The sequence below is a fragment of the Thunnus maccoyii genome, chromosome 21 (genome assembly GCF_910596095.1).
Source record: "Thunnus maccoyii chromosome 21, fThuMac1.1, whole genome shotgun sequence".
Taxonomy (NCBI): Eukaryota; Metazoa; Chordata; class Actinopteri; order Scombriformes; family Scombridae; genus Thunnus; species Thunnus maccoyii.
Genome location: NC_056553.1, coordinates 9,656,369 through 9,670,281, shown reverse-complemented (window position 1 = coordinate 9,670,281; position 13,913 = coordinate 9,656,369). Strand labels below are relative to the sequence as shown.

General features: G+C 42.1%; 1 protein-coding gene across 2 annotated transcripts; it reads left to right on the top strand.

Moving 5' to 3' along the window:
• The first annotated feature begins 1,610 nt into the window (after positions 1 to 1,610).
• On the top strand, positions 1,611 to 13,641 carry sox17 (SRY-box transcription factor 17). 2 transcript variants are annotated; one of them, XM_042399555.1, is made up of 3 exons: positions 1,611 to 1,665; positions 11,652 to 12,023; positions 12,408 to 13,641. In XM_042399555.1, exons 2-3 carry the CDS (start codon positions 11,726 to 11,728, stop codon positions 13,313 to 13,315), a joined length of 1,206 nt encoding a protein of 401 aa, XP_042255489.1. In that variant the 5' UTR covers positions 1,611 to 1,665; positions 11,652 to 11,725; the 3' UTR covers positions 13,316 to 13,641. The 2 variants fall into 2 exon arrangements, with proteins under 2 accessions (XP_042255489.1, XP_042255488.1); XM_042399554.1 differs by lacking the exon at positions 1,611 to 1,665 and adding an exon at positions 11,311 to 11,418.
• Positions 13,642 to 13,913: the final 272 nt, after the last annotated feature.

Genomic DNA, 13,913 nt, shown 5'->3' with positions numbered 1-13,913 from the left:
ACCTGCCACTGCACAGAATGCAGCAATTATTGCAAAGTTCAAAGTCCACTCTACGGGCATTGATCAGAATATCTAGATGCCATTTTTCAGCTGCAGATCACGTCCTCTTGGGTCTCCATTGTTTCTCACACTGCAGCATGTCAGCATAGGTAGTGAGCTTTTGTTTCAGTGCAGTTTGTAATGATATCAGAGGGGACTTTCCCCAAGCTTCCTGTGAGCTTTTCCCATGTTATCACAGAAGGGGTGCTAATCAGCTGGAATTGATTACTGAATTGTGAATGGTAGCTCAAAAAGTCACCAAAAGACTTTAATGCAGATATTTGTTTGATGTAAGTGTAGGCTATCTTTGCATGTTTGTAAGCATGAGAAATTTAGTATTCTCAACATAGGCCGACATATGCTTTAGAGAAATTGTTTGAAATTTTGGGAAATAGCCTATGTTATTTTGCTTTCTCGCCGAGAGTTTCATAAGAAGATAAAGTATAAAGCCAGACCGAGGTTTAGCATAAAGGTTAGCATCTACTCTGGAAACAGGAGGAAACAGCTAGCCTGGCTCAACGCATCTATCCAGTCCTCTTAATATAATAAAAAAAACATGTTATAACTCATTTGTTTATTCCATACAAAAACAGAAATTGTAAAAATCACAATTTGTAAGTTTATTGTCACTTAGCCTTCATACCAAGAAGCTAGCAAAACCACAACTTGTGAAATTAAATAAACAAAATAAAACATTAATTACTAATGTTTGTTAGATAGCATATTTTTGGACAAGGCCAGAAGGCTAGCTGTTTCCCCCTGCTTACAGTTTTCATGCTAAGCTAGGCTAAATGACAAGTGGCTCAGTAGTTAAACAAATGGTTTGACATTTAGGGAAATTACCTTAAGCTTGAGCCACTAGGCGCTAGGTGCTAGCTTAGCATAAAGCTTAGGTTAGCGTAATGTCTGGAAGCAGGGGAAAACAGCTAGCCTGGCTCTGTCCAAAGTGAAAAAACACACCTATCAACTCTCCTTAAGCTCAGTAATTAACAAGTTATAACGCTGTTTAATCCATGCAAAATAGAAATCGTAAAAACAACAATTTGTCAACAATTACATGCTAGAAGTATTTCTTGGTGAGCTTGAAGAACCACAACTTGCCATATTAAACAAACAAGATACAACTTATTCATTGCTAAGCTTAAGAAATGTTAGGTGTATTTTTTGACAGGGCAAAAAGGCTAGCTGTTTCCCTTTGTCTTTCCAGTCTTCTAGCCAAGCTAGGCTAAGTGATAGCATACCTGTACCTAATAATAATTGCTTTCTGAGAATTAGATGAGAATAACACTCATATGTAAATGCTACATGCAGCCAGTTAGCTTAGCTTAGTATAATGACTAGAAACTGAGGGAAACAGCTAGCCTGGCTCTGCCTAAAGGTAACACCAGCACCTCTAAAGTTCACTACCTAACACAATGTATTTCATTTAGCTTAATTTTAAACACACAAGAGTGGTATCAAACTTCATCAAACTCTTGGCAAGAAAGCAAAAAAAGCGTATTTACTAATTACTTTAAAGTGAGGCTACAGGGCAGACTTTGGTGCATAACCTGGGGTAGGTGGTGAGCAGATATTGATGATCCTGACCATTGTGTGCAAATGAACTGAGGAGATAATCTCGATCAGGTGAACTCATACACAGAGAGGTTTAGTCAAACACAGGAACTCCTTGAAGTTTAAGATAGGCCAGATATGTGAGATAATGTATTGATAAAATAATGTGCATTTCACTGTGACAAGCCTAAAGGCAGACAAAACAGACAGGTTTTATATTAATGATGTACTTTTGGAACATGTTAATATCAGCCCACACTTTGCTCTCGAAAAGGAAATTTTGACAAAGGTGAAAGCTAAATTTTCACACCTGAGATAGATTTTTATTCTACCCCACACCATTGTTAACTTGACACCAATCCATCTGCTTCATGATTTAGTTAATTTGAAAGGGAATAAAATTAAAGAGAGCCTTCACTGGGGAAATTGGGGGGGGTTGGAGTTTGTTCTGTCATTCCAAAGAAACGTTTTAACAGAAAATACGTGTGAATCAGATTTGCAGTGGGTCAGTTCTTCCTATTAGTGATACTTGTTTCTATACAGCTTTAGTGTAAAGGGAACAACGCAGGGAGGAAGCACTCACACACACAGTGCATTTCCTCCATAAAACCACAGCTGTGTGAAAACAACACGCGGTACATTCCTCAGCCATTTCTCTTACTTCAACACAGTAAAGGCTCTGCAGAGCACTGTAGCCTCTAATGTACTAAAACAGACAAGAATAAAGACTCATGTTTCTGCTCGTCAGATGTGAACACTTAATTTTGCAGTGACGGCATGATCACATAAAAGTTCTACATCATTAAGAGGCAGTGTAAAGATAAAAGTTGGTGTGGGAAAACCATTTTAAGGAGTATTTGACAACAGTCCGTTAAAGGAGAAGTTGCTGCGTCTATGAGGAAGTTCTAGAAAATATTTTTAGAGTATTTGTTCTGTAATCTCCAGAAATGACATGTGCATTACTTCACGATGGGTGAAAAAAATTTATAAAAAGTCCCAAATTTACCGTAGTCATATGATTTTATTTCGACCACACCTCAGCGTAAGCGAAGTCAGACTCTAGATGCTGCTTTTCTCTTATCTTCTGTCTCTGCTGCTCCCTCACCTACTTCTATTGATCCAGATTCTTGCTAGGTGCGATGCCACTGATCACACACGCTATTGATCGACATTGGTCACCCCTGGGCCGACGTTGCGTCCTGTTAGCACCATTGGGGGTATTGGCGTTTTGTTCTGCTGTGACGCTTTAGCGCCTCGACAAGGCAAAGGCCACACATGAAAGGATTCGGAGTGTTTGAGCGGCAGAGGAATCAATTCACACCCTGATTGTCATATACAAAGGCCTCACTGTCTCTCCCCTCGTTTCCAAAAAAACCTAGTCAGGATAGTCTAATTAGTAATTAACTCACTAATCCATCAAACACTGATTTAAAACTCTAGTTCTCGATGTGGTTTTGATTTCCTCTTTACTTGTGCACCAGGAAATGAAAGTGCAATCTCTTCAACCTGCATCATCATGCCGCTGCAAAACAGATTAGATGGATTGAGGGACTTCTTTGGGTGGAGGGGTCAAATGCAGGTCAAGTTGTGACGAGTGGTATTTATGTGACTGGTGGTTGTCAGGAAAACAATAATGCCGCTCAGACATAATCTATCATTTATTTTCTCACCAATACTCATGAAGCAGTTCCTCATGTTGTCATACAAAGCGTACAATAAGTGCAGGGATTGTGTGAGCACTGAAAATGAGAAAAATGACTTTGGTGTTTATCTCTTTGCCCGGCCAAAAGTATTGTTGGCACAGAAATGGACTAGTTATTGTTTTGGAGTCTTTCTCAGTATAATTTCATCCCTTTGATGATTAGAAACCAAAAAAAGTGGTTTATTATGTAGCTACAGCTCACTCTCTGGTATCCTTTTTTGATATTTGCATGTATCCGTAAGTGTGTTTTTTCTTTTAAAAGACTAAAAAAAGTTATTTCAGGCTCATACTTATGAGTCAAGGACAAATCACTCTGTGCAAAAAAAAGAAAGACCCAAAATAGACAAGTCTTATCAGTTTGGGAATGGTCATTGCACCAGTGGAAACAATGCCATGGCAAGATGGGAGCTGAGGTTGACCCTAATAATGCGATTGGTCTGTCAAGGAACCTGGAGAACAGGAAGCCCACCGTACCTCTGTCTTCATGGATAAAGTCATAAAAATGATAAACACGGGTCTCAATTAGCCTCAGCCAAGACAATGTGCTGGTCGCCGGTGGGGAGGATTAGGGTCGGGCCAGTAAAAGTGAAGAGATGAAAGAGTCTGGTCTCCCGTGTGGCTGACCTCCCTGTTCATTTCACTGAGGAAACTTGGGTTTTCCCTTTCCCCACTTACTAAGGGTGATTCATCAATCAATCAACGAGTTCTATTTATAGATTTTTTCCTCCTTGTGGTGTTGGGATAAAAGAACTAGGAGTTCAATTCACCGTAAGAGCCAAGGGTGGCTTAATATAAGAGTACATTTGAGTTAAAGAATAAGTCTAAGATATCAGGGATCCAACAGGTCCTCTACATTAAACTATTTAATACGTTGTTTGTTATCGCCCTCCAAAATGACACATATAAGTGTTTTCTTATCTCAGGGAAACATCAAGGTTTGGGTTACAATTACTACTTCATTAAGTTTAGGGAATCTTTGGCATCAAGGTTACGATAATTACCACTTGGTTATTGTTAGGGATCATCAGACTGCACCCAGTTTCCTGCCAAAGAAATTGCCAGATCTTCATAGAAACTACTTACACTGATGTGAGTATTTATGGCAGCAGGATGATGTATGTGGGATTGAAATCTAAGCTACAGTGCCCATGAGCATGGTAGTGAAGGAACATGTTGCGCAGTGCAGTAGTGTGACTCACTCCTGTGTTTTGAATAGTTTTTGGACAACAGTGTTACTCTATGGTACAAACTATTAAGCTTGGCTACACAGGCAGTACATAGTAAGATCAATTCATTGCTGATTTTGGTCTTTTCATGGGATTTGTTAACAGTAAGAAAAGACAGTAAGTTGACAGTAAGAAAAACATGCCACCAAAAATCATCAACCTTGATGATTTTTGATGTACATGAAATGACATTTTCTCCTATATGAAACAGGCAAAAGCCCTGTTTGATGCCTCTGATTGAAAGCCTAATATGATATCCTTGACATAATCATTTTGGATCTCTGTATCCTCAGGGTGAAACTACAGAACTATGGATGTTCTCAGGAAAGAGACTTTGATTATTTTACTTGTTGCTTCCGTTTTATTGTTGGCTGACCCTTGGCAACGCGCAAACCCTGAGGTCACCACAACTTGTGGCAAAAAAGTTTCCAAACATCCTCATGTTAGCATGACTTAAAGCATATTTAAGATTTGTCTTGGACTTGGCTTCGGTTTAGTAAAACAGACAGAGAATGAGGGTGAGACGAGAAGATAAGGCGGATGCGCTCATCTCCAAACTGAGAGGCAGAGACAAACAAGAAGCAGTTTTATCATCAGGGCATCTTCATGAGGCGGGAGGCAGGATGGTGCTACAGAGGGGGTACGGGTCGAGTATATCAGAATGTCCTCTTTGCTCCACGTGGAATGAAGCAGTCAATATAATAAACACAACAGATTCCCACCTGATTCCCAGCAGATTCCTGACAGATTAACGCCTCCAGAACAATGAGACAAGAGTGGAGACGGCTTCCTTTGTGTCCCCGCTTGTCTGAGGCAGACAACATCCCATTGCTACCCTTTCTGCAGGGTTGGGGTGTGTGCTCCCGGGCAAGGAAACTTTCCCAGCAATCCCCTGAGGGAGGGGGAAAACTATACCACCAATAACACATGAAAAACATCTGTGTGTGCATGTGAGCAAGTTTTAGACAGCGTGATCAGTTTCTATCTTTTTTTTTTTTCATTTGCCAGAATTTCAAGTCCCCAATTTCTGTGACCAAATAATCTCGTGAGTCGGGGAAAAAACATGACCTACTGTAGACTCTCACATCCTTTTCTGAACAAAATTTAACCACCTTAACCTGCGGATGATCTCTCATATCTGCAATCTCCCTTATGGGGAAATTTTCAGGTTACTAAAGCTCAACCACGAAAAAAAGTAATCTTTGAATAAATCAAACATACACTTTTCCTTTAGCTTTGACGTATTCCCAATACTGGTCCTCAACAGGCTTCTTAAGAGCTTGATTGACAGCTGACCGCAAAATAGAAACTCATTTTAAATTCCTGAGTGACATTATTAGTGTTGAAACTTGAAATGTTCCAGCTTCAGGAAAAGTTGTGATTTCTATTTACAGAATCAATCTCAGGAAAGATGTTTCTCTCGTCTTTTCTCTGCTGCACACCTGTTATATGCTCCTCTCCTTAACCTCTTCATTCTCTCCTCCTGACGAGCCCCCTTCCCCCCATCCTGAAACACCTCCTGCTCTCCAGAGCAGGTGTTGGAGGAAGTCATAGTCTAATCAGACAATCTAAACATTCACTATCTTACTGCTGATAATGGCAGATGTCTCTACAGTTGGGTCCAAGACTGTGTGGCTTCCAATTTATTTTCCAGGTTTCTCTAACAATGCTGCAATACAGTGCATTTGACAAAAAGCCCTGTTTTAAAAGAAATTTTTGATTGTTAGACCTTTGTGATTTCTACCCTCATTGTGCATTTAGGTGCACAGCTATGCAGCGAGCTAAACAAACTAAGAGCCACTTTGGCACATACTGTTTTTTGGTAAATTGTTTCTGTTATAATCACATGCTACATATGTACTAACATTATTTAGGTTCATGCAACAGTTAATCCACAATATATGTACAGTTCAAGTGTATTTTGAAGAGGAGACAATAGGTGTATATACCTGCTATTTTTCAGTTCTTGGGTGCTAGAATGCAGGATCATATGTTTTAGTTTTTTACAACAGTTGACTGGGCCATATGGTTTTATTGTGCATGTGCAATAATGCCCTAAAAAATGTTTTTGTAGATGTAGATGAATCTGCAAAAATTTTTTAGATCGAAACATGTTTTTGACCGTGTATAGCTGTGCACAACGTGTAATGTGTTTGTACAACGTGTAACGTGTACAACGTGTTTAATGTGTACATCAAGATAGAGGGTAATGACATGTATTACAGTTTGGAATACAACATCAACTCGGTGATGGACCAGGCTTTATGTGACATTACAGACATTTTCATTTTTCCCTGCCTCCTGTGGACTGGTCAGCACCAAAAGTGGATTTAATTCAGTGGAAAACCTAGGAACTTGGAACATAAAACGGCCACTATAACTATTCCTATACAGTTTGACAGTGGGTTGCCTTTGAGGTTTTTACTGGAAGCAATTGTGAAACTGTGAAAACAGAATTAGACAACGAAATCAATGAAGGTGATTACAGATCAGAAAAAGACACCATAAACAACAGTCAAAGTAAAGTTATTGTAAAAATGAATTACCACAGTAAGGAAACTGGAGTCACAGATGTAAGCTAGATGTTACTTAAGTCGCTGGGTCCTCATAGAAAGTACAGCACTGTAATTACTTTAGTAAACATATACACGAGAGTAAACATAAAAAGAGTAAAATACTTAACAGTTACATAGATTGTTGCATTAGCAAAACATTGGCTCAAGATAGCTAGCTAGCTAGCTAGCTTGGTTAGCAGTAAGCTGATCATAGAAAAACTTAAGTCCACAAACTCACAATCACAAAATAGCTGTAATGAAAGAATCCGTAAAGATAATGTTAGTGCCTTAACAAGGGAATTTGCAGTCGATAAAAGATGCCTGTCAATATTTACAAATACAAATAGTGTCTTTGCTGATTTCACTTTTTTTAAGTCACTCGTACTGACAGAGAATTATCCCCTGGCTTGCAATTCCTTTCCACTCTACAGAGTACTTTAGTGTCTTTTAGCTTGTTTTTTGTGGGGTTTTATACCCAGCAAACATGCCCATGCTGGCCCACTGTGGGTATGTGTGGGTTAACTGTGGGGAAGTGTGGGCAAGGCAAAACCACACTAATCCCACGTGGACCCCATGTGCGTAAGTCTATGCGGGGCCCACAGTTAGACTTGCCCACAGAAAACCCACACGGGCCCCCTGTGGGATAGCCCATGCAGGGCCTACAGCAGTCTTGCCCTTTTGGGCCCCCATCATGGTTTTCTGTTGGAAACCCACTGTGGGCTTACCCACAGAAATCCAACATGGGCCCCATTGTTGGATGGCCCATGCAGGGCCCACAGCAGTTTTGCCCTTTGGGGTCACCATGAGGGTTTCCTGTGGGCAACCCACTGTGGGCTTGTTGAAACATGTTCAACTTGTGTGGCGCATATTTGCGTCAATTCGCTCCACCAGGGCGAATTTGTGTCTACTTCTTTGCACTGGTTTGTGTGTAACCGTGTCGCGTCTAAAATTTGCTTTGCGTTCTGTCTGAACTCACTGGTACAACCTGCAACTTTACTGTTTTTATTCATTCTTATGGCTCTCATCAGCCTCATTCTGTAGCCACAACATGAAGCTGTTTTCAGATAAAAAGCTCTGACAAACCTATTGTATACTACTTGCCCAGCACCAAACTGCAGACAAAGTTCGCAACCAGGTGGTGAATGTAGTGGAGCATTTAGCAGCTAAAGAAACAGATCATTCTCTCAAGAGTTGAATATTAAATTTGAAACAAGACTTAAGTTGAATGCTAATGTTGCGCTTTATGTGCTGAAGATCGAAAAGATCACAATGGCTGAAAAGACAGTATGTAATCTTCTGTATCTATTACATGTTCATATTTTATGTAACTTTTCATACTGGCAGTCTATGAAATTTCTACATAGTGTAATTGTTTACTTCCCAGAGTCCAAAGTAACATCTTCAAATTGCTTGTTTTGTCTCACTAACAGTCCAACACCCAAACATATTTGATTTACAATTATATAAAACAGAGAAGAGCAGCAAATCTTCATAAATGGTTTAAATGATTAATCATTTATCAAAATTATTACCAATTAATTAATTGACTAATCCATTAATCTACTCTAAGTTCAGTGCTTGTTTGATGTAAAGTGTAAGATTTTAAGAATAGAGCAGAATATTCAAAACATTCACTGATAATTGGCAGTAATGTTTGAACTTTCTTTGGCTTTGTCCAGCTCAGGCCTTCGCAGCTCGAGCAGGATCAGCGTAGAGTGCTAACATATATATACCTTCCGTCCCTGTGATTTAAACTAACACCACTGCCTCGCTGCTCAGCACAAAGGAGCCAGCAAACACATTGTGCAATTCCCAAGAAAGCCACCCACAGACATTTATACAGCAAGACTGGCGACCAGCAGCTCAACTGCGTTACAGAGCTCACTTGGAAGGCGGACAGTTTGTGCTGCTACGCCAAGGACAGGAAGTGCTTGCAGAGGGACAGGAAGTGCTCACCGCTGCAGTAGCCGAGGCTGGAACTGAGATAATGCCATTGTGTAAGCAAGCCAAGTGACCTCTCCCTGAGCGCAGAGTCCAGAGGCTGGCGTCGAGAGCCTTGGCCCCCACCCAGCCCCAGACTCCCCAGGCACGGGGTGGGGGACTTGGTGGAGGGACAGGGGGAGGGATGGAGAGACGAGAGCGGGGGTGGGGGGTTGGCTATAAGGCGTGTCACCTCCCCCACCACCTCCTCCCCTCCTTTGGGTTGACTCTGAACCTCACCTTGTAGAGGAAATGTGGCTACGACTCCAGACTTTATGACTTCTCCCATCAAAAGCCAGGATTTTTCACTCCCACACAGCGAGAGAGAGAGAGAGAGAGAGGCGGCCAGAGGCACACTCATACCCACGCCCATGTCAACACACACATTCACGGAGACATACAAACACACACACACACACACACACACACACACACACACACACATAGAGACTCTCTTTCTCTTCTCTCTCTTAGGATCGGAGGGGGAAAACCCTATCAGGTCATCAGCGGTAAAATAGACGATGACAGTATTATAGTCCAGATCCTGTCCCATGCGGTGCTTAGCTGGACCTCCATCCAAAACACCCTCCCACTAACCCCCGGAGGGTCACCCAGCTTGCTATGGAGTCCCCGCTGGTGTCTGCACAGGGCACGCAAAGGTTGCATAAGCATCTCTCATATTTCTGTCAGCCCCTTTTGACGTGTCAGAGGAAAGGCTTGACACGCTGTATCGGACCCGCAGACCACAACGAGATGGGAATAGTCCGAGAAAAGACGGAGCTGACAGGTTGAGGTCTGCCCGCACTGATAAGAACCCCTGCAGCCTGTGGGTGATGTTTGGCTTTCTGACCACAAACAGGGGCTTCATTCTCTCCTACATAAACACGCTAAGTTTGGATTTTTGAGAATAGAGATAGGTGCAACAGGTTGCTTTAACCTTTTTCTCCCCTCATATCTCTGATAGTGACAGCTGCTCCAAAAACAAGGAAACATTCCATGTGTGTCATAAAAGTTCATATTTTACTACTGGGTGATGTCATCTGGCGGACACATAGTTTATAACGTGTGAATGCTCATCTGTCCAAAAGTTTCACCTCAAGCTAAATGTGAAATTGCATTTTCTCAAGTCTCAATTTTTTGGGTAAAAATAGAAAAAATAATATTCAATGTACAGTGAAAGGCCTTGTTTTAAACTTTTTAAACAAAAATAAAGCACCATAAGGAATTTGATGAAGTGAGTGAGCATTAAATGAGATAAAAATAATCTGTATAAGCCATAAATGTAGAGATATTTTAGGTGAAATACTCCTTAAAACTTTGAGTCACATGTTGAAAGAGCTTTAAAAGCATGGGGATCAAATCCTACACATGTTAACTATATTATAATTCTTTTACATACTCTATTGTTTGTTGTGTGTGTGTGTGTGTGTGTGTGTGTGTGTGTGTGTGTGTGTGTGTGTGTGTGTGTGTGTGTGTGTGTGTGTGTATGTGTGTGTTTTGTACTGTAGGTTTATCATTATTCCACTCATGTTGAAAAAAAAAGGTAAAACAAAGATATTTGGGCTTTTTTGCATTAATGTTGTCAGAAAAATGTAATTTAGAGTGTTTTTACTTCCTTCACTTAATCAGTTAGCTGTTTATTTGGTTCATTAACATCCCAGACCGACAGTGTATCCACATTAGGAGAAACTGATTAGACAACCTGAGACAAAAGCGCATCAGTATCACAAAAGTCTTCTTGTCAGAGACTTAATCTGTCTCTGACGAGAAAGTTTTGGAATGGGTGTGTTTATTTAAGCTTTCTACACTCTTGTTGATTTCACTTTTGTAAGTTCAAATCCTCAATTAACGCCTTTTGTCCAGCTCTTCTCATTAGGCCACAATCAAAGACAGTCTCCATCCAGACGACCGTGCGTAAAGCTGCGAATGAGGGAGCCGTTAACTAAACGCGTAAACCTGATATTCAAGATTTTTAACACACTTAAGCGCCCAATACACAGACTGGTGATCGATTGTATTGATGTCTGAGCATTTAGACAGTCTAATACAGGGGTGATAATTAAAACTGGACGAGTGTGTGCGGGCTGTGGTTGTCCAAATAAACGTTATTGTGGATTGAAGATTGCAGTTTCACCCCCTTGCACCCCAAAACTTTGGTTTTAATTAACAACATTTCTGTTTTGAAAACCTTAAGTGGATGTATGTCTTATATATTTAATGTTTTTAAGCTGGTAGAAGAGTTTGTTGCAATCTACATTTTGTACACAGGAGCATAGATTCTTATCACTTAGAGTTTTGCATCATTTGAAATCTCCTCTGTCCTCAGAGGGTCTCACTACTCCAAACAAGGGTCGAAGGCGGGGTACTCTGAACTTTTTTACACCTTTGTAGTAGTGGGCACTCCCACCAAATGGTGATTGGCTGCCTGTGCGTTTATAGAGCACCAGCATTCACACTCAGCTCTGAGTAGTCGGTACCTTTCAGTCCGTGCGGCTCTTAGAAGTGGCTAATGGATGTGACTAATTATTTTCAATCCCAGCCTGAAAGCCAGAAACATTTGAACTTGTCCTGATAACTTATTTTATCTATCCGCAGGCTGTTATCAGTTGTAGTGTGTGTTTAAGCTGCGAGCTGTCCGGTGGCTCTCCAAACCTCCCAGCTGGACAGAGATGAGTAGTCCCGATGCGGGTTACGCCAGCGACGATCAGACCCAGGCAAGGTGTACGATGTCAGTCATGATGCCTGGAATGGGACACTGCCAGTGGGCCGACCCTCTCAGTCCTCTTGGGGACACCAAGGTGAAAAACGAGCCGTGCGCGTCCGGCTCCGGCGGCCAGAATCGCGGGAAGAGCGAACCGCGGATCCGACGGCCCATGAACGCGTTTATGGTCTGGGCGAAGGATGAGCGCAAAAGACTGGCGCAGCAAAACCCGGACCTGCACAACGCGGAGCTGAGCAAAATGTTGGGTAAGTAATTACAGACTTTTTTCTCTAATCAATCGCATGTGTCTCCATAGAAGTTATTATAATGTTCGTGATTACCATATTATTATTTTTCCATAATTTATCTCTGTCTATCTCTCAGTATTAAGTGGTTGTAATTTTGTTTTAACTTTTAATGGCACATTGATTTTCTTATTTTACTCAAACAATGAAAGCAGTGATTGTTGAACACCAGGTGATGTTACTGTGTTATTACAAATGACTGTGTATGAGTTAAGTGACAGATGTAACCTCAAAAACCTGTCCCTGCCCCCTAAAATGGCAACAAGCTATTTTTGTGTGCATCACCAGACTGCATACAGTATCTGCTGACATATCGCTGATGTGCACTCTCCTCTTGACCTGCAGGGAAATCATGGAAAGCCCTTCCTGTCACAGAAAAGCAGCCCTTTGTGGAGGAGGCCGAGCGGCTGCGGGTTCAGCACATGCAGGATCACCCCAACTACAAGTACCGGCCTCGGCGGCGGAAGCAGGTGAAGAGGATTAAGAGGCTGGACTCTGGCTTTCTGGTCCACGGCGTGTCCGATCACCAGGCCTCGGCGATGGCCGGGGACGGCCGAGTGTGTGTGGAGAGTCTAGGCCTGGGCTACCACGAGCACGGCTACCAGCTTCCTCCGCAGCCTCTCAGCCACTACCGTGACGTCCAGGCTCTTGGGGGCCCCTCTTCTGAGGCCTACAGCCTCCCCACGCCTGACACCTCTCCACTGGACGCTGTAGAGTCAGACTCCATGTTCTTCCCTCCACACTCACAGGAGGACTGCCACATGATGCCTGCTTACGCTTACCACTCCCAGGCAGCAGAGTACCAACCCCAGGACCACCTCTCCAACCACCACAGCAACCCCATCCTGCACCGACACCCAGCCTCAGCTCCAGAGCAGCCCCCTCAATCCGCCACCCTTCCCCCTTCCTACATGGGATGCCCCAACCCTCTGGCTATGTATTACACGCAGCACTGCAGTACCAGCCACCCCAAACGACATCCTGGTGGGGCAGGACAGCTCTCCCCACCGCCTGACTCCCACCCTCACTCAGCAGCAGACAGCATGGAGCAGATGCACCACTCTGAGCTGCTGGCTGAAGTGGACCGCAGCGAGTTTGAGCAGTATTTAAGTTCCTCTTCAGCGCGTGCGGACATGACAGGTTTGCCGTACGGGCCACACGAGGCTGGCATGCAAGGACCTGAAAGCCTCATATCATCGGTGCTGTCAGACGCCAGCACAGCTGTGTATTACTGTAGCTACAACAACTCCTAACCTCCTGCCCGCCTGTTGCCCTGCTGCAAGGACACCTGATCTGACCTCAAATCTCTGTAGCTAAATTTGAACAAAAATGTTTGTATTTTATTATTTTATTTTTTTTACTTAATCACTACTGAAACAGAAGGCCCATGAGATTTAAAAAAGCAGCTCTGAAGAAGACTGTTGTACTGTATCTGTGTAAGAACAGTTTTTAAAAAGCCATATGAACACTGGTTTTAACTTTCTCTCTTGCAGGGATATGAATTCATTTTGTGATAATAAATATTGTACAGTCACTATTTTAAAATCTGTGTATATACTGAAGGTGGTTTTTTTTTATACTTTTGCACTTTTGAGAAATAAATGTTTGCAAATATACTCATCTTCTCTTGTATTTATTATTTGACATGCTTTTCAATCTCAGAAAACATGAAGCTCTGTCTCTTTATATTGCAGCCATATTTTACTCTCTAAATCCAACAGCAAACATCTCGAAGCGGACACCACTTATTGATCAGTAATTAAATAATGAAAAAGGTGACAAACTTTGGAGAGCAGACTCAGTTTTCTTTACTATTCACTCCATGTTGGCTCTGTATTACACCACACTATC